Raw genomic sequence first — 26,160 nt, forward strand, 5'->3', positions numbered from 1 at the left:
CACCTCCAACAGTGCAGCACTCCCTCAGCACTGCACTGAAGTGCCTGCCTGGATTATACGCTCAGGTCTCTGGAGTGGGACTCTGAACCCACGGCCGTCTCTGACTCGGAGGAGGGAGTGACACCCACTGAGCTGAAGTTGACACCTAAATAATTGGCAGCTGCTTTGCAGGAAATTTAACATTAAGTATTGATTATAATGGAATCCCACATTAATTTTGGCCCGTCTGACCAAACCACTGGTGTCTTGAATTTTTTAACTGAAAGTTATTAATTTTGTTAACTTTAAATATTATAATTGATAACATGAATTGATTATTATCTTCTTCACAATAATGTCTACAGTCCAGTAAGGGTGAATAAGGAATCTGATAAAAATGAGAATGCTTGTGAAACACTCATCCATGCTGTGAGTCTGTCTCAGAGCTGCCAGGCGTTCTCTGAAACTGCAGCTGCTGAAAAGCTTGAGGATTATTGATTTACAGTGAAAGGTTATTCTTGAAATCAGGTGTGCAAGGTCTTCTAGAAAAAAAGGGATATTTTCTGACTCCATGTTTAAAATTTAAAACTTTTCCTTCAGTGGGAAGGGTGACGTGGAATATTTGAATGTGCGGAGAAGTATTTGCTTTATTAGTATAATATAGAAAGACAGTACCTTAAATCCAAGGGCCTAGAAATTCATTGTAGCCACTTTTGGGGCAGTAAAGTCGGGCGGCTGCTAAAGTTTGCGCCCGCCGCCAAATCGAGGCCACTTCTCCGATATTCATTAGCTTCGCCCTAAGAGTTTGCTCGAGCGCTAAAACTGGCGCTGGATGCCTCTCTTTAGGCGCTAAGCCGGAGGTGCTGAGCGAGAGCGCCGAGGCCGGGCGCAGCGCAGGTGCGGCCATCTCGTGATTGACAGCAGACACCCTGGCGCCAGCCAGCTCTTAAGGGGGAAGGGTCGACTTGGTCTGCTGCCACGCCCTGGATAGTGGAGCCCTCCAGCTAGGCCTGAACACTGCTGCTGGACCCAAATAGCGCCTGAAGCCATGCAGAAGGCCCGTGAACGAGTGCAGCGCTTCTCAGAGCGTGATCTGAGTGTGCTGGTTGGTGGTGTGGAGAAGAGGCGCCATCTTTTGTACCCAGACAATGGCAGGAAGCCGCCAGTCCGCGTCTACCGGAGAGCCTGGAGGCATGTCGCCAGCAAGGTGTCAGCCAACAGCGAGGTCCCCAGGACCGGTGTCCAATGCCGCAAAAAGTTTAATGACCTCACTCGGCTTGTCAGGGTGAGTACCCTTTCCAGTGTCCTCCTCATCCTTGCATGTGCACCTCACATTATGGGCAAAGGGACCTGAAAGCCCTAATGGCCAGCCCTCATCCAGCAGCTATGGGACAGGCATGAACATCAATTGCACATTCTGCACTTAACACACTGGCCAAGCTATTCCACCATGGGAGGCAGTGCACACAAGATCAGGGCTACACACTGGCCAGGCTATTCCACCATGGGAGGCAGTGCACACAAGATCAGGGCGACACACTGGCCAGGCTATTCCACCATGGGAGGCAGTGCACACAAGATCAGGGCGACACACTGGCCAGGCTATTCCACCATGGGAGGCAGTGCACACAAGATCAGGGCTACACACTGTACTTAGAGGCCGTCCTTTCTCTTGCAGGCCAAACTGGCCAATAATAGGAAGAGCCGGACTGCGACCGGGGGAGGCCGACCCCAGATCCAGCCGCTCACCGAGCTGCAACATCGCGTGGAGCGCATCACGGGTGGCCGGGTGATTGGCCCCGTTGCATGTGGAGATGCTGACCCTGTTCTGGGCACCAATGGTAAGGACATCAATGTTTGGACCTCTCTCGTCCCACTTGCGCATCAGATCTACATCCTTTGCCACTGTCCGACCAATGCGCTGAATGCCACCACTCATGCATCCCTCGCTGACGCCCTCTCCTCACTCTAAAGCTACTCTTGTGCCTTCCTGCTTTCAGATGGCGAGGAGGAAGTCCCTGAACTTGCCAGCGACAGCCCCTCAGAAGAGGAGGAGGAGGAGCAAGAGGAAGGCGGCCCATCAGGGGAACCCTCATCCGCGGCAACCCATGCGAATGTAGGGGACACGTCTTCCCTGGAGGGGAGCGTGGCGGAAGTGTCGGAGGGGAGGGGAGCTCATGGGACCTGCGGCCTACAGAAACGCGGGAGGGGGGTGGAAGCTCAGCGGCCTTCTCCCCAGAGGGGGGGAAGGGTCGGAGGGGAGTCCAATTGCTGGGCCCAGCGGCGTCCAGCAACGCAGGAAGGGTCGGCCAGCTCGGTGGCCTTCTTCCCAGAGGGAGAGTCCGGCCTCCAGTCCGGAGATGGTCTTCGCCGAGGAGATGGAACGCCTCGAGGACTTGTCCGCGGACTCGGAGCGCCGGCACACGGAGCTCATGGGGGTGGTGGGGGTGGTGGCACGGTTGCCTGAGGCCATCGAGTCCCTCTCTCGGAGTGTCACCGACGTCGGGGCCTCACAGGCCATCAGTTTGGCGGAATTCGGGGCAGAGCGTGCAGCGAGTCGGGCGGCATTCGGGGCAGCTCAGGCAGCGAGTGGGCAGCTGATCAGTGGTGCCGTGCAGTCACTGGGTGCTCTGATGAGGTCACCGAACAGGTCAACACGGGCACTCACTGCTGCCACACTCGCTGTGTCAGCCAGGCATCGCCAGGGCACCCGGCGCGCTGCAGCAGCACAGCGGTCTGTCCCTCGGCAGATTGGTGCGCATGCTGCAGTGCTGGCCCGGGCGAGTGCCAGTGTCTCAGGTGACCAGCGAGCGCCTGCCATCCGCCCATTCCTCCAGCCGCCACTGCCACTCCCCCAGTGGAGCTGCCAGGAGCTGCTGCAGCGACTGATGCTGGCCAGCCACAGCTGCAGCATTCAACAGCCGCCCGCTCGACGGCCAGACCTCGACTAGGCCGACCCCCAAGGGCATCTGCCGTCACGACATGTGCCCCTCTGGAGCCTGCCCCCAGCCTTGCAGCAGCGAATGGCCTTACTTTGAGGAGGAGCAGCAGGGCGGGCAGGGGCCACACAAAGATGGCCAAGGCATCGCCCTAGCGGGCCAAAAAGTCGAATGTGTGGCCAGTTGTGTTTGTTTTTTGAGGCCGAGAATTGGATGTTTGTTTTTTTGAAGGCCGAGGATGTGATGTTTGTTTTTTGAAGGCCGAGGATGTGATGTTTGTTTTTTACGAAGGCCGAGGATGACGGCCATTTTAGTTGCACTGTTTTGTTAATCCTCTCCAGGTTGTGGGAGCGAGTAATGTGTTTGAGTGTTTTTTGGGGGTTTCGTCTGTTTTTGGTTTTCATGTGGGAAGGGCCCTGAGTTTGTACAATAAAGCATTTTATTTATTAACATTGTCCATGTTTGATCTTTGAAGTGTTTGTTGCCTTAACCGGCTGAGGGCTTGCGGAGCGGCTGCAATCATGTTCTTTCATTGGCACAAGCCATTCCCTGACAGGGGGCCTAGAAGTGACGTTCAATAAGCCGCCGACGGGCGGCCCTTGGACCTTCTGCCTCCCTCCTGGGCTGGTACTCCTCGTCCTCCTCATGCTCCTCCTGCTCCTCCTCCTGAGATGGGGGTCCAACGTGAGGTGGCAGTGCCTGAGTCCTGCGGATGGCCAGGTTGTGCAGCATGCAGCAAACGACGACGAATTGGGAGACTCGCTCCTGTGAATACTGGAGGGCTCCCCCGGAGCGATCGAGACAGCGGAACCGTTGCTTGAGGACGCCGATTGTTTGTTCTATGATGTTCCTAGTCGCTTGATGGCTCTCGTTGTATGCCTCTTCAGCAGGGGTCGTGGGCGCGCGGAGCGGGGTCATGAGCCAGGTACACAAAGGATAGCCTTTGTCTCCGATAAGCCATCCTCTTGGGTGAGGCTGTGCCTGGAACATGTCAGCCACAGTTGTCTGTCGCAGGATAAAGGCATCGTGGCTGCTGCCTGGAAAGCGGGCATTGACAGCTAGGATGCGCTGCCTGTGGTCACACACCAGCTGTACGTTGAGGGAATGGTAGCCCTTCCGGTTGCGGTAATCCTCGGCATGCTCCAGAGGTGCCCGCAAAGCCACATGCGAGCAGTCAATGGCGCCCTGCTCCATGGGGAAGCCCGCTATTCTTGAAAATCCCACTGCACGCTGCTGCTGCTTGTCCAGGGTCATGGGGAAGGAGATGAATTGATGTCTCCTTCTGAAAAGGGCTTCGGTCACCTGGCGGATGCAGCAATGCACGGCGAACTGGGAGATGTTAGCGATGTCCCCAGCAGCGGATTGGAAGGAGCCGGTGGCATAGAAGTTGAGAGCCACCGTCACCTTCACTGCCACCGACAGAGACGTCCTGCGCATCAGCTGTGGCTACAGATCTCTGTGAAGCAGCTGGCAGATGTCTGCAACCACCTCCCTTCTGAATCGCAGCCTCCTAACACACATCGCGGCAGACATGGTCAGATAGGAGGACTGCTGGCGGTATACCCTGGGTGGGTAAGGCCTCAGTTGGCGACGCCTGTTGCCCCCTCTGCGTCTAGCCAGGGCTGCCACTCTCTCACGGCGTCTGTAAGCCCTTCTGGCATAAGGCTGAAAGTCAGCGTTGGCACCCAATGCAGCCCCCATTATATGCTGGCAAACACTGAGCTCTCAATGAAGGCAAAGATAATTGCTAAGCTCTGGCCTGAGCCAAAAATACCTGTCCTAGTGTTGGTCCAAACCAGTAAGCTCTCCTCCTTGGTCTCTCTCCAAAAAACCGTTGCACAAGAGTGAATGCTGCAAAATGGCTGGCCTTTATAGTGCAGGGTAAGTGCCCTTTAATTAGCGCTCCCCGCGGCCCGTCTCGGCTGTGTACCGTTCCACTTCACAGTCGTTAGGGCCGCCCGGCGCACAATGGCCCGGCGCGAGTGAAGTTCCGGTTCGGGGCGCACAAAGGGCGTTGCACTAGTAAATGACGTCATGATCTGCGCGCGCAGCAGGGCGCGCGCTAAGACTTTGCGCCGGCGCTAAATGTGTACTGAAGTTGGGGCGAGGCGCAGATCGCGCTGCGCCCGGGCGCTAAGCGCCTAGCGCTCGAGATCTACTCCTCCTAAGGCGCTAATGGCTGGCGCGCCCAACTGAATTTCTAGGCCAAGGAATTCTATGTGCTTTTTTTTGTAATTAATGTCTAATGGTTTTGACAAAGTAAAGACTGAACTGCACTGAGAGAACTGAGAAACCGCTGCTAATGCATGGCTGCCAGGCAGAGCGGCTCAAACTCTACCCCCTGCACCTTAATCTCACAAAGTAACAAGAAGTCCTGTCCCAGGGGTGGAAGCCGCAATTTAAGGGCTTAATTTTATATTTTATGCATCTTTTATTTTAAAAGCAGTATAGAAACGAGTGTTGTGAATAATTGGTAACATAGTACATTATTTATCGAGAGGTTCCTTGAGGTTGTGAAAATAACTAATACATTGGGGGTGATTTTCAACTGCTGGCCACCTGTTTCTTCCCTGAAGAATAGGCAGCCTGCAGCTGAAAATTGGTGGAAGGGGGCCGTGGGGACGTCGCACTGCCCAATAGGTGCCCCAGGCCCACCTGGTGCAATTTTCAGGTGGGCCTGTAAATGGATAAACAGCCTGACTGCCTGATACAGCCACGAGGCTCCTTAAATGTGCAAATCAGAGTCCTACGCTGGTTACTGGAGCACAAGTGCAATTTTCAGGTAAAAATGAGCCAGCTTCAACGGCTGAATGCACTCTTCTCATCCCCAGGTTTTTCATACGTTCCATGAAAACGTAATTAACCGGTTTTAGCAAATGTCGGGTTAAAGCAAATTTATTTACCAAAGTAAGGAAGTGTAGATACTTCGAAGTGTGTTTATCTTTACACTGTTGAACAACGAAACTTAACGAAAAGTAATGTTTTAAGCATAGTCCCTACAAACGCAACAGAACAGCAAGTGCAAAGTCTCAAACCTGCAATGCAACACTATAAACTACAGCAGAAAATTCAGTAATGCTAGAAAAAATGTTATCCTGCTATTTGTGCAACAGAAATACTATTTTGTTTGAATGTAATTAAGAAGTAATATTTCTTACCTAACGTATGGCTTCCCAGATAACCAGTAAATAATATCAGCGGAGCCCAATCTGCCAGGTAAAGATTTGCAACTCTTTCAGCCACTCGAGTATCATGACACCCCAGACCTATAATTAAGTCACTCTGGAAACACAAGGACACTCAAACAGCCTTTCTGCACTCACTATTCGCAGTCTCCACATCAATAGGAAATGGTAATAACACAGCTTCTCAAAAACAATTGAAAATGTTATCAAGAAGTAAATTAAGGTTGAGAATGACTAATGAAAATTGAAGTATGTATCATGTATCAGGGCGGAAAATGTTACAGGAAACTCTTTGGTATCCGGCACCGACGGGACCGGTGTGTTGCCGGTTGATTAAAAATTCCGGATGACGGAGAGGGTTATCTACCGAGGCTATTTTTAACAAAGAAAAATAAAAAAATCAAGAAATGTGCAGTATACAGTAATTGGGTACTCACCTACAGAATGTTGTGTTAAATGGATGGTGGGAGATGCTTGATTAACTGCCAGTTGAGGGTAATCCATAACTCTTTAATTACTTAACAATGGCGGATCGGAAGAGACTACCGGCAGCGCGGGAGAGTCAGACTCCTGTTATTGAGGTATTCCGACTTCCGACAGCGCCAAGAAGCCGAGTAGTGGCAGTTTGAAGAACTACCCCCACTGACTAACTCGGCCACCGCGGGAGACTCGGACTCGGCAACATTGCCGGTTATTGAGGTGCTGTTTTCGGAGTATGAATTTTGCCGGTTAATCGAGAATTCCGGCTATTTATGTGCCGTTTAAACGAGAGAGTTTCCTGTACTTGTCAGCTCATCAGATGGAGTGACTTTCTCATCTGCTTTGTTCAGTCAGTCACACCAGTGCATTTCTCTCTTCGTCACTACTGTATCTGCCTCGTTCTCTGTTTACCTGCTGCCTCTAATCCTTTGCACTGTGCAGCGATTCCTTCCACCCCTTTCTAACTGGCTAGTTATCACGATGGTGCGTTTTATTAGGAGCTGAGTAGCAAAGTGGGTCAGAAAACTACCCTTTCACCTCTGGTTTGAATCCTGCCCAGATAAGTGAGTTAAAAAAATGTTGTTCTCTCCACCAGCTGAAAGAATACTACATGAGCTGTCTTTGTGCAGTTTCAACTTGGTTCCCTCGTGGATATGGGGCCACAGCATAAAACTGACCAGAATTTGACACTAAAACAAAAGACATTTTCTCTCTGTCTTATGCCACAAGTGTACATTGGGAAATTGCACACCACCTGCTAAACCTATATAAAACACTAGTTCGGCCCCAGCTGGAGTATTGTGTCCAATTCTGGGCACCACACTTTAGGAAGGACATGAAGGCTTTGGAGAGGGTACAGAAGAGATTTACTAGAAAGGTTCCAGGGATGAGGGATTACAATTATGTAGATAGACTGGAGAAGCTGGGGTTGTTCTCCTTGGAGCAGAGAAGGTGAAGAGGAGATTTGATAAAGCTGTTTAAAATCATGAAGGGTTTAGATAAAGTACAGGAAACTCTCGTTTAAACAGCACCTAAATATCCGGAATTCTCTATTAACCGGCAAAATTCACACTCCGAAAACAACACCTCAATAACCGGCAATGTTGCCGAGTCCGAGTCTCCCGCGGTGGCCGAGTTAGTCAGTGGGGGTAGTTCTTCAAACAGCCACTACTCGGCTTCTTGGCGCTGTCGGAACTCGGAACACCTCAATACCCCTGTAACAGGAGTCTGACTCTCCCGCGCTGCCGGTAGTCTCTTCTGATCCGCCATTTTACAGGGGTACTGTGTGTCTCCCACGCTGCTGGTAGTCATTGCATTACACTACCCTCAACTGGCAGTACTGTATTAATCAAGCATCTTCCACCATCCCTTTAACACAACATTCCGTAGGTGAGTACCTGATTACTGTATACTGCACATTTCTTGATTTTTTTAATCTTTCTTTGTTAAAAATAGCCTCGGTAGATAACCCTCTCCGTCATCCGGAATTTTTGATCAACCGGCAACATGCCGGTCCCGTCGGTGCCGGATACCAAAGAGTTTCCTGTAAAGAGAAACTGTTTCCAATGGTTGAAGGGCCGGTAACGAGAGGGCACAGATTTAAGGTGATTGGCAAAAGAATCATAGAAACATAGAAAAATAGGAGCAGGAGTAGGCCATTTGGCCCTTCGAGCCTGCTCCGCCATTCAATCATGGCTGATCTTCTATCTCAATACCATATTCCCGCTCTCTCCCCATACCAGAGGCGACATGAGGAAAAACTTTTTAATGCAACGAGTGGTTAGGATTTGGAATGCACTGCCCGAGAGTGGTGGATCAGATTCAATAGTAGCCTTTAAAAGGTAATTGGATAAATACTTGAAGGAGAAAAAATTGCAGGGATATGGGGAAAGAGCGGGTGTTGTGGGACTAACTAGATTGCTCTTCGAAAGAGCTGGCGCAGACTTGACGGGTCGAATGGCCTCCTTCTGTGCTGTACTATTCTATGATTCTATGAACAAGCTGCGCATTTAAGGTAGTAAAACATCCCAAGCTGCTTCACAGGAGCATAATTAGATGAAAATTGACATCGTGCCAAAGTAAAAGATATTAGGAGAGGTGACTCAAAGCTTGGTCAAAGAAGTGAGTTTTAAGGAGGGTCTTAAAGGACAAGAGAGAGGTGGAGAAGTGGAGAGGTTTAGGGAGGGCATTTCAGAGCTTAGGGCCTAGACGGATGAAGGCACAACAATAGTGGGGCAAAGGGATTGGGGGATGTGTAAGAGGCCAGAGTTGGAGGAGCGCAGAGTTCTCAGAGGGTTGTAAGGCTGAGGCCATGAAGGGATTCGAACACAAGGATGAAAATTTTAAATTGTAGACATTGGGGATCAGCAAGCACAGGGATGATAGGTGAGCAGGACTCGGTAAGGGTTAGAACATAAGAATTAGGAGCAGGAGTAGGCCATATGGCCCCTCGAGCCTGCTCGGTCATTCAATAAGATCATGGCTGATCTTCGACCTCAACTCCACTTTCCCGCCCAATTTCCATATCCCTTGATTCCCCTACAGTCGAAAAATCTATCTCAGCCTTGAACCCTTTTTGGGTACCCTTTTCGGATACAGTCGAGGTACATTCCCACAAGGAGAAAGGTAGGGCAACCAAAGTCAGAACTCCCTGGATGACAAAAAAGATAGTGAGATGATGCAGGAAAAGGGGGCGTATGACAGATGTCAGGTTGAGAATACAAGGGAGAACCAGGCTGAATATAGAAAGTTCAGCGGGGACGTGAAAAAGGAAATAAGAGGGGCAAAGACAGAGTATGAGAATAGATTGGCAGCTAACATAAAAGGGAATCTAAAAGTCTTCTATAGGCATATAAATAGTAAACGGGTAGTACAGTAAGAGGAGGGGCGGGGCCGATTAGTGACCAAAATAGAGACCTACGCATGGAGGTAGAGGGCATGGTTGAGGTGCTAAATGAGTACTTTACATCTGTCTTTACCAAGGAAGAAGATGCTGCCAAAGTCATAGTGAAAGAGGAGGTAATAAGAACATAAGAAATAGCAGCAGGAATAGGCCACTTGGCCCCTCAAGCCTGCTCTGACATTCAATTAAGATCATGGCTGATCTAGGGCTCAAAGCCACTTCCCTGCCCGCTCCCCATAACCCTTCACTCCCTTATCTTGCAAAAATCTGTCTATCTCCACTTTAAATGTATTTAATGACCCAGCCTCCACGGCTCTCTGGGGCAGAGAATTCCACAAATTTACAAAGTTCCTCCTCATCTCAGTTCTAAAAGGGCGACCCTTTATTCCGAGACTGTACCCCCGAGTTCTAGATTTCCCCATGAGGGGAAACATCCTCTCTGCATCTACCCTGTCGAGCCCCCTCAGTATCTTATATGTTTCGATAAGATCACCTCTCATTCTTCTAAATTCCAATGAGTATAGGCCCAACCTGCTCAACCTTTCTTCATAAATCAAACCCCTCATCTCTGGAATGAACCTAGTGAATTGTCTCTGAACTGCCTCCAATGCAAGTATATCCTTCCTTAAATAAGGAGACCAAAACTGTACGCAGTACTCAAGGTGTGGTCTCACCAATACCTTGTACAGTTGTAGCAGGACTTCCCTGCTTTTATACTCCAACCCCCTTGAAATAAAGGCCAACATTCCATTTGCCTTTTTGCTTACTTGCTGTACCTGCATGCTAATTTTTTGTGTTTCATGCACAAGGACCCACAGGTCCCTCTGAACTGTAGCATTTTGTAATCTCTCTCCATTTAAATAATAGTTTGCTTTTTTATTTTTCCTGCCAAAGTGCATAACCTCGCACTTTCCCACATTATATGCCATCTGCCAAATGTTTGCCCACTCACTCAGTCTGTCTATATCCCTTTACAGATTCTTTTGAGTCCTCTGCACAACTTGCTTTCCCATCCATCTTTGTATCATCCGCAAACTTGGCTACATTACACTCGATCCCTTCATCCAAGTCATTAATGTAGATTGTAAATAGTTGGGGCCCCAGCACCGATCCTTGTGCCGCCCCACTAGTTACCGTTTGCCAACCAGAAAATGACCCATTTATCCCAACTCTCTGTTTTCTGTTAGTTAGCCAAATCTCTATCCATGCTAATATATTACCCCCAACTCCATGAGCTCTTATTTCATGCAGTAACCTTTTATGTGGCACCTTATCAAACGCCTTCTGGAAATCCAAATACACCACATCCACTGGCTCACCCTTGTCCACCCTGCTTGTTACATGCTCAAAGAACTCCAGCAAATTTGTTAAACATGATTCCCTTTCCTAAAACCATGCTGACTTTGTTTGATTGCAGTATGTTTTTCTAAATGCCCTGCTACTGCTTCCTTAATGAAGGACTCCAGCATTTTCCCAACGACAGATGTTAGGCTAACTGGTCTATAGTTTCGTGCTTTCTGTCTCCCTCCTTTCTTAAATAGGGGTGTTACATTAGCGGTTTTCCAATCTGCTGGGACCTCTCCAGAGTCCAGGGAATTTTGGTATATTGCAACCAATGCATCACTATCTTTGCAGCCACTTCTTTTAAGACCCTGGGATGTAGACCATCTGGTCCAGGGGACTTGTCGTCTTTTAGTCCCATTATTTTACCGAGTACTATTTCCTTAGTGATAGTGATTGTCTTTAGTTCCCCACTCCCTGTAGCCCCTTGATTATCCATTATTGGGATGTTGTTAGTGTCTTCTACAGTGAAGACAGATGCAAAATATTTGTTCAGAGTCTCTGCCATTTCCCCGTTCCCCATTATTAATTCCCCAGTCTCATCCTCTAAGGGACCAACGTTTACTTTAGCTACCCTCTTCCTTTTTATATACCCGTAAAAACTCTTACTATCTGTTTTAATGTTTCTTGCCAGCTTATTTTCTCTTTATTATTTTTTTTAGTTAGCTTTGCTGGTTTTTAAAAATTTCCCAATCATCTGGTCTCCCACCAATCTTGGCAACATTGTATGCCTTTGTTTTCAACTTGATACCATCCTTTACTTCCTTAGTTAGCCACGGATGGTGCTCCCTTCTCTTAAAATCTTTCTTTCTCACTGGAATATATTTTTGTTGAGAGTTATGAAATATCTCCTTAAATGTCCGCCACTGCATTTCAACTTTCTTGCCCTTTAATTTGTTTTTCCAGTTCAATTTAGCCAGTTCTGCCCTCATGCCATTATAATTGCCTTTGTTTAAGATCAGGACACTGGTTTGGGATACAACTTTCTCACCCTCCAACTGAATTTGAAATTCAACCATGCTATGATTACTCTTTCCTATAGGATCCTTTATTATGAGATCATTTATTAATTCTGTCTCATTACATAGTACCAGATCCAAGATAGCCTGCTCCCTGGTTTGTTCCATTACATACTGTTCTAGGAAAACATCCTGGATGCACTCTATGAACTCCTCCTCCAGGCTACCATGGCCAATTTGATTTGTCCAGTGGCGGTGGCATAGTGGTTAGCACTGTTGCCTCACAGCGCCAGGGACCCGGGTTTGAATCTGGCCTCGGGTGACTGTCTGTGTGGAGTTTGCACATTCTCCCCGTGTTTGCGTGGGTTTTCTCCGGGTGCTCCGGTTTCCTCCCACAGTCCAAAGGTGTGCAGGTTAGGTTGATTGGCTATGATAAATTGACCCTTAGTGTTAGGGGGATTAAATACGTGGGGTTACGGGGATAGAGTGGGATATGTGTTGGTGTAGGGGTTACGGGGATCGTGGTGGGATATGTGTCGGTGCAGGCTCGATGGGCCGAAATGGCCTCTATCTGCACTGTGGGGTTTCTGTGTTTGTGTGTGAATATGGAGATTAAAATCACCCATGGTTATTACCGTACCTTTTTTACAGGCCTCCATTATTTGTTGATTTATACTCTGTCCAACAGCATTGCTACTGTTCGGGGGCCTGTAGACTACGCCCACCAGAGACTTTTCCCCTTATTATTTTTTATCTCCACCCAAACTGATTCTACATCTTGATCTTCTGAGCTAATATCACTTCTCACCACTGCAATGATCCCATCTTTTACCAACAAAGCCACCCCACCTCCCTTTCCATCCTTCCGAATTATCATATACCCTGGAATATTCAGTTCCCAGCCCTTGGTCGTCTCTGTAATGGCGATCAGATCATACCCATTTGTATCTATTTGTGCCGTCAACTCATTTATCTTGTTACGAATGCTGCGTGTATTCAGATATAGAGCTTTTAACTTTGTCTTTTAACCATTTTTCCTTGTTTTGGCCTTTTTTTCTGTTACACTCATATTTTTAAACATTCTGGGGGAAAAATTCAGTTGCTTTGCGCCTCCCGTTAGCGCCTTAAGAGGGCGCTAATGGGGCGCAAAGCAACTAGCGCCCGGGCGCGGCGATGTTTGCGCCGCTCACGAAATTAACTAGACATTTTGCGGCGGTGCTAAGCACTACCGCCATGATCTCCTGCGCCGGCAGATCGTGTCATCAGTCGAGTGTGCAACGCCCCGGACCGGATATTGAGAGGCGCCCCCTGCCTTACCACCTGCCGCTAGCAACGACAGATTGAGGGGAGCGTTTTGCAGTCAGGAAGGGACTGGGGGAGCGCTATTTAAAGACAAACGCTTCCTGCCTTTTTTTGTTGGTGACATTTTTGCACCACGCATTCGGAGAGAGAGACTTCTGGAGAGATTCAACGCTGTGTGAAGGAGTTTTGGGTACTGAGCAGCACTTTGCAGGTTCTTTTTGATTTGCCCTTGTGTCGATTTAGAAGAGATTATGGGGGCTGCACTCTGAGCTATTTCCCTGGTTCTCTCCATTGTTCTTTACAGCAGATTTGATGTACAGGTCTCTCCAGGCTGAGATTCAAGGCTGCAATGAGCAGGATGTAATTGGAGAGCAAGATCAACCCTCCCCTTTAAGAACTGGCCGGTGCTATTGTGTCTGTGTTCCATTGCTGACTGACATCACACGAGCTTCGCCAGCGCTCTGAGTTAGCGCCTCGCTCCTTGGCCTTTGCGCCTTAAGACAGGTGGGAAGCGCCTGAGTTAGCGCTCCAATCACCTCCAGGGGCGATATAAACGAAGTTTGCAGTCGGAGGCGATAATTAGCGGCAAGCGCTAAACTTTGCACACGGCCGATAATCGCGCCTCAAACGGGGCGATACTGAATTTCCCCCCCCCGTCCCTTCCTGTCACACTCTGGTTATTATTTCCCCCATCTCTAGCCTGCTCTCTTTCTTTCTCATTTCTCATTGACTTTTTATTTTCCCGCTCACCTGGATCCTCCCCCCAACTATTTAGTTTAAAGCCCTTTCTACAGCCCTAGTTATTCGATTTGCCAGGACTCTAGCCCCAACATGGTTCAAGTGAAGCCCATCCAAAACACAACAGCTCCCTCTTATCCCAATATGGGTGCCAGTGCCCCACAAATCAAAACCCATTTCTCCCACACCAGTCTTTGAGCCACTCGTTCATTTCTCTGATCGTATTTACCCTATGCAGATTCGCTCGTGGCTCAGGTAGTAATCCAGAGATTATTACCTTTGTGGTTCTGCTTTTTAATTTAGCCCCAGCTGCTCATACTCTCTCAGCAGAACCTCTTTCTTTGTCCTACCTATGTCATTGGTACCTATGTGGACCATGACAACTGGAACTTCCCCCTCCCACTCCAATTTTCTCTCCAGCCCAGAGGAGATGTCCTTAACCCTGGCACCAGGCAGGCAACTCGGCCTTCGGGACTCACGCTTTCGGCTGCAGAGAACAGTATCGATCCCCCTCACTATACTGTCCCCTATCACTACAACATTTCTTTTTGCTCCCCCCCACTTGAATGGCTCCCTATACCACGGTGCTGTGGTCAGTTTGCTCATCCTCCCTGCAGTCCCTGGCCTCGTCCACACGGAGCAAGAATCTCGTACCTGTTGGACAAGGCCAAGGGCTGAGGCTCCGCCACCACTACCCCCTGGATCCCAATACCTGCCTCGCTTGTAGTCACACCCTCCTGTCCCTGACCATGGGCCAAATTGGAAGTAATTATTCTAGTGGGTGTGACTGCCTCCTGGAACATAGTGTCCAGATAACGCTCCCCCTCCCTAATGTGTCGGTGTGTCTGAAGCTCGGACTCCAGCTCATCAACTCTGAGCCGAAGTTCCTCGATCAGCCAACATTTGCTGCAGATGTGGTCGTTCTGGACCTCAATGGTGTCCACCAGCTCCCACAAGCAACAACAACAACACATTGCCTGGTCTCCCATCTCAATTAATTTATTCGTTTTAAAATCTGGAACACATATCTTTTAATCTACACCAAGGCACTTAAATTTAGATGCTCAAGTTTGGAAAAAAAGCAAATAGAGAAATACTCACTTTAAATAGCGCTCCCCCAGTCCCTTCCCGACTGCAAAACGCTCCCCTCAACCTGTCGTTGCTAGTGGCAGGCGGTAAGGCAGGGGGCGCCACTCAATATCCGGTCGCAGGACGCAGGCGCAGGAGATCGAGGCGGTAGTGTTTAGCGCCGCCGCAAAATGTCTGGTCAATTTCGCAAGTGGTGCAAACATCGCCACACCCAGGTGCTAGTTGCTTTGCGCCTCATTAACACCCTCTTAGGGCGCTAACAGTAGGCACAAAGCAACTGAATTTTCCCCCATAGAGTACAAAAGCAAGGAAGTTATGATGAACCTTTATAAAACACTGGTTCAGCTTCAACTGGAGTATTGTGTCCAATTCTGGGCACCGCACTTTAGGAAGGATTTGAAGGCCTTAGAGAGGGTGCAGAAAAGATTTACAAGAATGGTTCCAGGGATGAGGGACTTCAGTTATGTGGATAGACTGGAGAAGCTGGGGTTCTTCTCCTTAGAGCAGAGAAGGTTGAGAGGAGATTTGATAGAAGTGTTCAAAATCAGGAGGGGTCTAGACAGAGTAGATAGAGAGAAACTGTTCCCATTGGCTGAAGGATCAAGAATCAGAGGACGCCGATTTAAGGTGATTGGCAGAAGAACCAAAGGCAACATGAGGAAAAACTTTTTTACGCAGCGAGTGGTTTGGGTCTGGAATGCACTGCCTGAAAGGGTGGTGGAGGCAGATTCAATTGTGGTTTTCAAAAGGAAGTTGGATAAGTATCTGAAAAAAAAAATTGCAGGACTACAGGGAAAGGGCGGGGGAGTGGGACTAGCTGCAGTGCTCTTGCAGGGAGCTGGCACAGGCTCGACGGGCCGAATGGCCTCCTTCTGTGCTGTAACCATTCTATGATTCTAACATTAGTTGGGGTCTTAGTCTGACCCCATTTAATGTGGTACTATTTCTTACTCTAGTGCTATTTGTCTCTCCCAATCCTTTATGCACCTTGTTTCTCCTTTCTAATGCTACATCTTGATGCCCATCCCCCTGTCAAATTAGTTTAAACACTCCCCAACAGCACTAGAAAACTCACCTGCGAGGATATTGGTCTCGGCTCTGTTGAGGTGCAACCCATCTGGCCTGTACAGGGCTCACCTCCCCCAGAACCGGTCCCAATTTTCCAGGAATCTAAAGCCCTCCCTCCTGCACCATCTCTCCAACCATGCATTCATCTGCTCTATCCTCCTATTTCTATACTCACTATCTCGTGGCACCAGGAGCAATCTGGAGATTACTACCTTTAAGGTCCTGCTTATTAATCTATTTCCTAGCTCCCTAAAATCTGCTGGCAGGACCTCATCCCTCTTTGGCTGTTCACCCTCTCCCCTCAGAATGTCCTGCAGAATGTGACATCCTTGACCCCGGCACCAGGGAGGCAACATACCATCCTGGAATCATGTCTGTAGCCACAGAAATGCCTGTCTGTTTCCCTAACTATTGAATCCCGATCCCCCCCCCCCATGAAGCTGAGCCACCCGTGGTGCCGTGGACTTGACTCTGGCTGTACTCCCCAGAGGAACCATCGCCCTCACCAGTATTCAGTACTGAATAAAGGCAAACATTCCATTTGCCTTCCTAATTGCTTGCTGTACCTGCATACTAACTCTCTATGTTTCCTATACGAGGACACCTAAATCTCTCTGAATAGGATTCGGGCTGCAGAGCTGAAGGTTATGGAACATGGAGGATGGGAGGCCGGCCAGGAAGCCTTTGGAATAGTTACGTCTGGAGGTGACAAAACAACAACAACTTATATTTATATAGCGCCTTTAACATAATAAAACGTTCCAAGGCGCTTCACAGAAGCGTTATCAAAAAAGAACAAAATTTGAGAACGAGCCATATAAGGAGATGTTAGGGCAGGTGACCCAAAGCTTGGTCAAAGAGGTAGGTTTTAAGGAGCATTTTAAAAGAGGAAAGAGAAGTGGAGAGGCGGAGAGATTTCGGGAGGGAATTCCAGAGCTTAGGATCTAGGCAACTGAAGGCACGACTGCCAATAGTGGAGCAATTAGAATTGGGGGTGTTCAAAAGGCCAGAATAGGCAGAGCACAGAAGTCTAGGGGGATTATAGGGCTGGAGGAGATTACAGAGATAAGGAGGGGGCAAAGCCATGGAGGGATTTGAAAAGAAGGATCAGAATTTTGAAATCAAGGCGTTGCTCAACTGGGAGCCAATGTAGCTCAGTGAGTACAGGGGAGATGGGTGAGCGGGATTTGGTGCGAGTTAGGACACAGGCGGCAGAGTTTTGGATGACCTCAAGTTTACGGAGAGTAGAACCAGGGAAGCCGGCCAGGAGTACTTGGGAATAGTCAAGTCTAGAGGTGGTAACGGCATGGATGTAGGTTTTGGTAGCAGATAAGTTGAGGCAAGGGCGGAGACGGGTGGTGTTACGAAGGTGGAAATGGCTGGTCTTAGTGATAGAACGGATAAGAGGTAGGAAGCTCAATTCGTAATCAAATATGACAACAAGGTCGCGAACAGACTTGATTAGCCTTAGACAACAGTCAGGGAGAAAAATCGGATCAATGGAAAGGGGATGGAGTTTGTGGCGTGTTCCAAAGACAATGGCTTCGATCTTCCTGATATTTAATTGGAGGAAATTTCTACTCATCCAGTGCTGGATGTTGGAAAAGCAGTCTGATAGTATAGACGGTGGAGGGTTCGAGAGCGATGGAGGAGAGTGAAGCTGGGTATCATCAGTGTACATGTGAAAACTCACGTTGTGTCGCCAGATAATGTCACTGAGGCGCAGCATGTAGATGAGAAATAGGAGAGGGCCAAGGATAGATCCTTGGGGGACACCAGAGGTACCAATGCGAGATTGGGAAGAGAAGCCATTGCAGGTGATTCTTTGGTTACGGCTGGCGAGTGCAGTCTCATCCAGCTGGACGACGGTGGAGAGGTGTTGGAGTCAACTGTGTCAAAGGCTGCAGGCAGGTCCAGAAGGATGAGAAGGAATAGTTTACCTTTGTCACAGTCAATTAGGATATCATTTGTGACCTTGGTAAAAGCCATTTCGGTACTGTGGGGGCGGAAGCCTGATTGGAGGGATTCAAACAAGGAGTTCTGGGAAAGATGGGCATGGATTTGGGAGGCGACAACACATTCAAGAACTTTGGAGAGAAAAGGGACGTTAGAGATGGAGTGATAATTTGCAAGGCTGGAGGGATCAAGGGTTGTTTTTTTGAGGAAAGGGGTTATGACGGCAGATTTGAAGGAGAGGGTGACAATACCTGAGGAGAGAGAACCGTTAACAATATCCGCCAACATGGGAGCCAGGAAGGGAAGTTGGGTGGTCAGCAATTTAATAGGAATAGGGTCGAGAGAGCAGGAGGTCGGTCTCATTGACAAGATGAGCTTTAAAGGGCAAGAGTGGACATAAGAGAGAAACGAGAGAAAGAGGCAAATTTAGGGTTAGGGCGGGGGGAAAACAGAGGATGTAAGGCCTGGTGGGCTAGGGGAAGGGAGCGAAGTAGCAAAGGCAGTTGAACAGATGTTGTCGATCTTTTGAACAAAGAAGTCCATGAGCTCCTCACATTTTTTGTTGGAGGTGAGGGAGGAGGCGGCAGGGGAGGGTGGTTTGAGAAGACGGTGAGTGGTGGAGAAGAGAAGCCTGGTGTTATTTTTGCCATCCTGGATGATCTTAGAATAGTGGGTGGTTTTAGAGATGGGGAACAGGATCCGGTAGTGCTTTATATGATCTAGCCAAATCTGGTGCTGGATGATTAGACCAGTTGCCCACCAAAGACGTTCAAGTCAGCGTCCCTTGGACTTAAGGAATCAGAGATGAGGGGTATACCAGGGGAACGACTAGGGTGAGAGAGTGTAATAATTTTAATGGGGACAGGGCATCAAAGGTGGTGGGGAAGGTGTGATGTAGCAAGTCAGTAACTGCAGAAATGTCATGAAGAATTGTCGGCCAAAGACTAGATAGTTGGGAATTAGAAAGTGCAGTAGTAAGATACTTGAGTGAGAGTTTTTTCCAAGGATGGACACAAAAAAAAGTGGGGTTGGGAGGGGGGGGGGGGGGGGGAAAGAGGACTATGAGTGATATAAGGAAATGGTCGGAGATAGCGAGGTCACACGAGATGATAAGATTGAGGGTGTGGCTGTGTACATGGGTGGGGGAGTTTACATGAAGGGAAAGATTAAGGGAGGAAAGGAGGGCAGGGTACGCAGAGGAGAGGGAGCACGAAGAGTTGAGTTGGAGGTTGAAATCACCGAGGATGAGAGGTCACTCAGTGCAAATGCAGAGGGAGGAAAGCAGAGAAGATAGTTCAGTGGATGGATGAAGGTTTCGGCAGCAGATGGGCTGAGTCAGGGTCGGAGATGGGTAATGGAGGTGGAAGTAGATGGTCTTTGTGACGGAGAGATTACAGGGTCGCAAGCTCAGCTCATGGTCAAGTAGCACGCCGAGGTTGCAAACAGTCTGTTTCAGCCTGAGACAGTGCTCAGGAAGGGGGATGGAATCGGTGGTGAGCGAATGAAGCAGGTGAAATAATTTTACAATAATTAATCCTTAGAATGTTTATCTTTGTAGCTGTGCGAATGTACAGTTTGTCTTTCTGCCAGTCATTCGGGAAGCTCTCCTACCTTTACAAGAGGTTGTCCCAATTTAAGGTAGTCCCACAACACTTGTGCCCATTGTTTGCTGTCATTATCCATTCCACTCACATCATCTCCATCAGCTAAAATAAAGAACCCAATATTTTTCAGAGCGATGTCATTGAGGGAATAGCATATGGAAGTTCAATTAAGCTGCAGTCCTACTGCAGCTACCAGTCATAGGTTAGTATACTTGGAGCATGACAAGCGGTTAGCAGATCCAAGTTATACTGCCAACGGTCACACCGACATAAAAAAGAGCTCTACACATGCGTGCTTGTATGCATCTGTACTCCCTGGACAACTACCTTTTGTTACTGTAACAGGAGTGGGAGCATCGGCCTTCCCCTTACATTAAAAACATCAAAAGATCAGATTACAAAGTATCCGAGAAGTCCAACAGACTGAATGGACACTTTGAAAATGTGACTTTACACCAGGCTAGAGCTATAATGCACCTGAAGTATACTCAGACCATTATGAGATGATTCCTGAATAGAGTTCACACTGCTTGGTTTTAATGTGCTCAGATTGTGACCTCACTCCCAAGTACATAAGAAATAGGAGCAGGAGTCGGCCATTTGGCCCCTCGAGCCTGCTCCACCATTCAATAAGATCATGGCTGATCTGATCTTGGCCTCAACTCCACTGTCCTGCCCGTTCCCCATAACCCTCAACTCTCCTATAGTTCAAATATATGTCTATCTCCACCTTAAATATATTCAATGGCCCAGCCTCCACAGCTCTCTGGGGTAGAGAATTCCACAGATTTACGACCCTCTAAGAGAAGAAATTCCTCCTCATCTCTGTTTTAAATGGGCGACCCCTTATTCTGAAACTATGCCCCCTAGTTCTAGATTCCCCCACAAGTGTGAAACATCCTCTCTGCATCTACCATGTCAATCCCCCTCAGAATCTTATATGTTTCAATAAGATCATAAAATAAAGGTTGCAAATTGGGGGAAGGCCAATTTTAATATAAGTCAGGACCTGGCCAAAGTGGACTGGGATCAGCTACTTGTAGGAAAATCCACATCAGAGCAGTGGGAGTATTTCAGAAAGGAAATAGAGAGAGTACAGCGCCAACATGTTCCCATAAAGGTCAAGGGTGGGAGCAACAAGTCCAGGGAACCCTGGATGTCGAGGGATATACAAGAATGGATTAGGGAAAAAAGGGTGGCTTTTGGCAGATACAAAGGACTAAAAACAATGGAAGCCCTAGAGGAGTATAGAAAGTGCAGGGGGGTACTTAAAAAATAAATTAGGAGAGCGAAGAGGGGGCATGAAAAACACTGGCGGGCAAAATAAAGGAAAATCCCAAGGTGTTTTATAAGTATATTAAGGGCAAGGGGGTAACCAGGGAAAGAGTAGGGCCCATTAGGGACCAAAGTGGCAATCTGTGTGTAGAGCCGGAAGATGTAGGTGAGGTTTTAAATGAATATTTTGCATCTGTGTTCACTATGGAGAAGGGCGATGTAGGCATAGAAATCAGGCAGGGGGATTGTGATATACTTGAACAAATTAGTATTGAGAGGGAGGAGGTACTAGCGGTTTTAGCGGGCATAAAAGTGGATAAATCACCAGGCCCAGATGAGATGTATCCCAGGCTGCTGTGTGAGGCAAGGGAGGAGATTGCAGGGGCGCTGACACAAATTTTCAGAACCTCTCTGGCCACAGGGGAGGTGCCAGAGGACTGGAGGACAGCTAACGTAGTACCATTATTCAAGAAGGATAGTAGGGATAAACCAGGGAATTACAGGCCAGTGAGCCTAAGAACAGTGGTAGGGAATGACGTAAGAAAACTACTAGGCACTTGGTCTAAGCGTTAAACAAAGCTTTAATCAACTGTTTTACAACATGGAGATCGAGTTGTGTCCTTCACTAGTCCCTGTTAAGAATGTCCTGCGCATGCTGGGCCCGTGCCCGAGTATTTATACTCTCCCTGGACAGCGCCACCCGCAGGCCGCTCAGTATTATTTCATAAGTCTTTCTTTCATGAATGACTGATTCATGTCAGGGAAATTATTGGAAAAAATTCTGAGGGACAGAATTAGTCTCCACTTGGAGAGGCAAGGATTAATCAAGGATAGTCAGCATGGCTTTGTCAGGGGGAGATCATGTCTAACCAATTTGATTGAATTTTGAGAGGGGGTGACTAGGTGTGTGGATGAGGGTAGTGCAGTTGATGTAGTCTATATGGACTTCAGTAAGGCTTTGACAAAGTCCCGCATGGGAGACTGGTCAAGAAGGTAAGAGCCCATGGGATCCAGGGCAAATTGGCACATTGGATCCAAAATTGGCTTAGTGGCAGGAGGCAGAGGGTGATGGTTGAAGGTTGTTTTGTGATTGGAAGCCTGTGTCCAGTGGTGTACCACAGGGATCGGTGCTGGGTCCCCTGCTGTTTGTAGTGTACATTAATGATTTAGATATGAATGTAGGAGATATGATCAGTAAGTTCGCAGATAACACGAAAATTGGTGGAGTGGTAAATAGCGAGGAGGGAAGCCTCAGGCTACAGGACGATATAGATGTGTTGGTCAGATGGGCAGAACAGTGGCAAATGGAATTTAACCCTGAAAAATGTGAGGTGATGCATTTTGGGAGGACTAACAAGGCAAGGGAATACACAATGAATGGTAGGACCCTAGGAAGGACAGAGGATCAGAGGGACCTTGGTGTGCATGTACATAGATCCCTGAAGGCAGGACAGGTAGATAAGGTGGTTAAGAAGGCATATGGGATACTTGCCTTCATTAGCTGAGGCATAGAATATAAGAGCAGGGAGGTTATGATGGAGCTGTACAAAATGTTAGCTGGAATACTGTGTGCAGTTCTGGTCGCCACACTATAGGAAGGATGTGATTGCATTGGAGAGGGTGCAGAGGAGATTCACCAGGATGTTACCTGGGCTGGAGCGTTTCAGCGATGAAGAGAGATTGGACAGGCTGGGGTTGTTTTCCTTGGAGCAGAGAAGGTTGAGGGGGGGACCTGATTGAGGTGTACAAAATTATGAGGGGCATAGATAGGGTAGATAGAAAGGAACTTTTTCCCTTAGTAGAGGGGTCAATAACCAGGGGGCATAGTTTCAAGGCAAGGGGCAGGAGGTTTAGAGGGGATTTGAGGAAAAACCTTTTCACCCAGAGGGTGGTTGGAATCTGGAACTCACTGCCTGAAAGGGTGGTAGAGGCAGGAACCCTCACAACATTCAAGAAGCATTTAGATGAGCACTTGAAATGCCATAGCATACAAGGCTACGAACCAAGTGCTGGAAAATGGGATTAGAATAGACAGGGCTTGATGGCCGGTGCGGACACGATGGGCCAAAGGGCCTCTTTCTGTGCTGTATAACTCTAGGCTTTATCACCTCTCATTCTTCTAACTCCAATGCGTATAGGCCCAACCTGCTCAATCTTTCTTCATGAGACAACCCCCTCTGGTAATATTACTACTTTTGAGTTGATACACACCTGAAACCACTTTGCATCAACAACACCCTTAAACTAAATGGCCCAGAATTTGCGGTCGGGACGACAGCGAACTGGCAGCGTTCGGCGTCATTCCACCTTTGAAACTGACCGCAGCTTCGCAATTTGGGGCAAACGCAGGTGCATGCAGGAATCCTGAAGTTGCGGTCTGTCATTGACAGCTCCGACACAGACTGCACTGTCCCCTCCCACCCCCAGCCCTCACCGCACCCCAACCCCACTCCACCCCACTGAGGGAGTGTGAGCAGCTAGGGGCTAAATTAAAAAGCAGAACCACAAAGGTAATAATCTCTGGATTACTACCTGAGCCACGAGCAAATTGGCATAGGGTCAATAATATCAGAGAGTTGAATGCGTGGCTCAAGGATTGGTGTGGGAGAAATGGGTTTCAATTCATGGAGCACTGACACCAGTACTGGGGAAAGAGGGAGCTGTTCCATTGGGACGGGCTTCACTTGAACCATGCTGGGACCAGTGTCCTGGCAAATCAAATAACTAGGGCTGTAGATAGGCTTTATACTAAATAGAGGGGGGGAGGGTTCAGGTGAGGGGAAACTTAGAAAGTTAAAGAGAAAGGACAAGGCAATAGTGCAGGGTAGCAATAGGGGAAATGATAAACAGAGTGTGACAGGAAGGAACAGAGCGTACAAGCATGAGAGTGCATCAGCAAATAGGGTCATAGTAGGGAAAAATGGTAAAAAGACAAAATTAAAGGCTCTTTATCTGAATGCACGCAGCATTCGTAACATGATAGATGAATTGACAACACAACTAGAAATAAATGGGTATGATCTGATAGCCATTACAGAGATGTGGCTGCAAGGTGACCAAGGATGGGAACTGAATATTCAGGGGTATTTGACATTTTGGAAGGATAGGTAGAAAGGAAAAGGAGGTGGGGTAGCTCTGTTAATAAAGGATGGGATCAGTACAGTAGTGAGAAATGATCTTGGCTCGGAAGATCAAGATGTAGAATCAGTTTGGGTGGAGATAAGAAATAATAAGGGACAGAAGTCACTGGTGGGAGTAGACTATAGGCCCCCCTAACAGTAACTACACTGTGGGACAGAGTATAAATCAAGAAATAATGGGGGCTTGTAAGAAAAGTACTGCAATAATTGTGGGCGATTTTAATCTTCATATAGATTGGACAATCAAATTGGCAAAGGTAGCCTTGAGGGTGAGCTCATAGAGTGTATTTAGGACAGTTTCTTACAACAATACGTTGTGGAACCAACCAGGGAACAGGCTATTTTAGATCTGGTAATGTGTAATGAGACAGGATTAACTAATGATCTCATAGTAAAGGATCCTCTAGGGAAGAGTGATCATAACATGATCGAATATCACATTCAGTTTGAGGGTGAAAAACTTGGGTCTGAAACTAGTGCCTTAACCCGAAATAAAGGCAATTACAAGGATATGAAGACAGAGTTGGCTAAATTGAACTGGGAAAATAGATTAAAAGGTAAGATGGTAGATAAGCAGCAGCAGACTTTTAAGGGGATATTTGATAACTCTCAACGAAGATATATTCCAGTGGGAAAGAAAGACTCTACGAGAAGGATGAACCATCCGTGGCTTACTAAGGACATTAAGGAGGGTATCAAATTGAAAGAAAAGACATACAATGTTGCGAAGATTAGTGGTAGGCCAGAAAATTGGGAAATTTTTGAAACCAGCAAAGGGTAACTAAAAAAATAAAGAGGGAAAAAATAGATTATGAGAGTAAACTAGCAAGAAATATAAAAACGGACAGTAAGAGCTTCTACAAGTATATAAAAAGGAAGAGAGTAGCTAAAGTAAATGTTGGTCCCTTAGAGGATGAGACAAGGGAATTAATAATGGGAAACAAGGAAATGGCAGAGACTTTGAACAAATATTTTGTATCTGTCTTCATGGTAAAAGACACTAAAAGCATCCCAATAATAATGGAAAATCAGGGGGCAAAAGGGAGGGGGGAACTTAAAACAATCACCATCACTAGAGAAAAAGTACCAGGCAAACTAATGGGACTAAAGGTTGACAAGTGCCCTGGACCTGATGGCCTGCATCCTAGGGTCTTAAAAGAAGTGGCTGCAGAGATAGTGGATGCATTGGTTGTAATCTTCCAAAATTCCCTAGACTCTGGAAAGGTCCCAGCAGATTGGAAAACTGCAAATGTAACACCCTTATTCAAGAAAGGAGGGAGACAGAAAGCAGGAAACTATAGGCCAGTTAGCCTAACATCTGTCATTGGGAAAATGCTGGAATCCATTATTAAGGAAGTAGTAGCAGAACATTTAGAAAAATCATAATACAATCAAGCAGAGTCAACATGGTTTTATGAAAGGGAAATGGTGTTTGACAAATTTATTAGAGTTCTTTGAGGATGTAATGAGCAGGGTGGATGAAGGGGAACCAGTAGATGTAGTGTATTTGGATTTCCAAAAGGCATTCGATAAGATGCCACATAATAGGTTACTGCACAAGATAAAAGCGCATGGTGTTGGGGGTAATATATTAGCATGGATAGAGGATTGGCTAACAGAAAACAGAGAGTCAGGATAAATGGGTCATTTTCAGATTGGCAAACTGAAACTAGTGGGGTGCCACAGGGATCAGTGCTGGGGCCCCAACTATTTACAATCTATATTAATGATTTGGATGAAGGGACCGCATGTACTGTAGCCAAATTTGCTGACAATACAAAGATAGGTGGGAAAGCAAGTTGTGAGGAGAACACAAAGTCTTCAAAGGGATATAGATAGGTTAAGTGAGTGGGCAAAAATTTGGCAGACGGAATATAATGTGGAAAAATGTGAGGTTATCCATTTTGGTAGAAATAGAAAAGCAAAATATTATTTAAATGGAGAGAGACTACAGAATGCTGCAGTATAGAGGGATCTGGGTGTCCTTGTACATGAAGCACAAAAAGTTAGCCTGCAGGTACAGCAAGTAATTAAGAAGGCAAATGGAATGTTGGCCTTTATTGCAAGGGGAATGGAGTATAAAAGTAGGGAAGTCTTGCTACAACTGTACAGGGCGTTGGTGAGACCACACCTAGAGTACTGCATAAAGTTTTGGTCTCCTTTTTTAAGGAGGGATATACTTGCATTGGAGGCAGTTCAGAGA

At 47.4% G+C, this 26,160-nt stretch overlaps 1 protein-coding gene across 1 annotated transcript in view; it reads right to left on the minus strand.

Moving 5' to 3' along the window:
• The window catches only part of LOC147108800 (uncharacterized), a 49,477-nt gene that overhangs the window by 21,624 nt on the left and 1,693 nt on the right, over positions 1-26,160 (minus strand). Inside the window, exons 2-3 of the mRNA XM_086005642.1 lie at positions 19,550-19,644; positions 6,077-6,200 (exon numbers count right to left, since the gene is read on the minus strand). Of these exons, the coding sequence (XP_085861768.1) occupies positions 6,077-6,200; positions 19,550-19,621 (196 nt within the window). The 5' untranslated portion in view covers positions 19,622-19,644. The remainder of the gene's footprint in view (positions 1-6,076; positions 6,201-19,549; positions 19,645-26,160) is intronic.

This window comes from Somniosus microcephalus, chromosome 13 (genome assembly GCF_052327205.1).
Source record: "Somniosus microcephalus isolate GS21.2 chromosome 13, FLI_Smic_1.0, whole genome shotgun sequence".
NCBI classification, from domain to species: domain Eukaryota; kingdom Metazoa; phylum Chordata; class Chondrichthyes; order Squaliformes; family Somniosidae; genus Somniosus; species Somniosus microcephalus.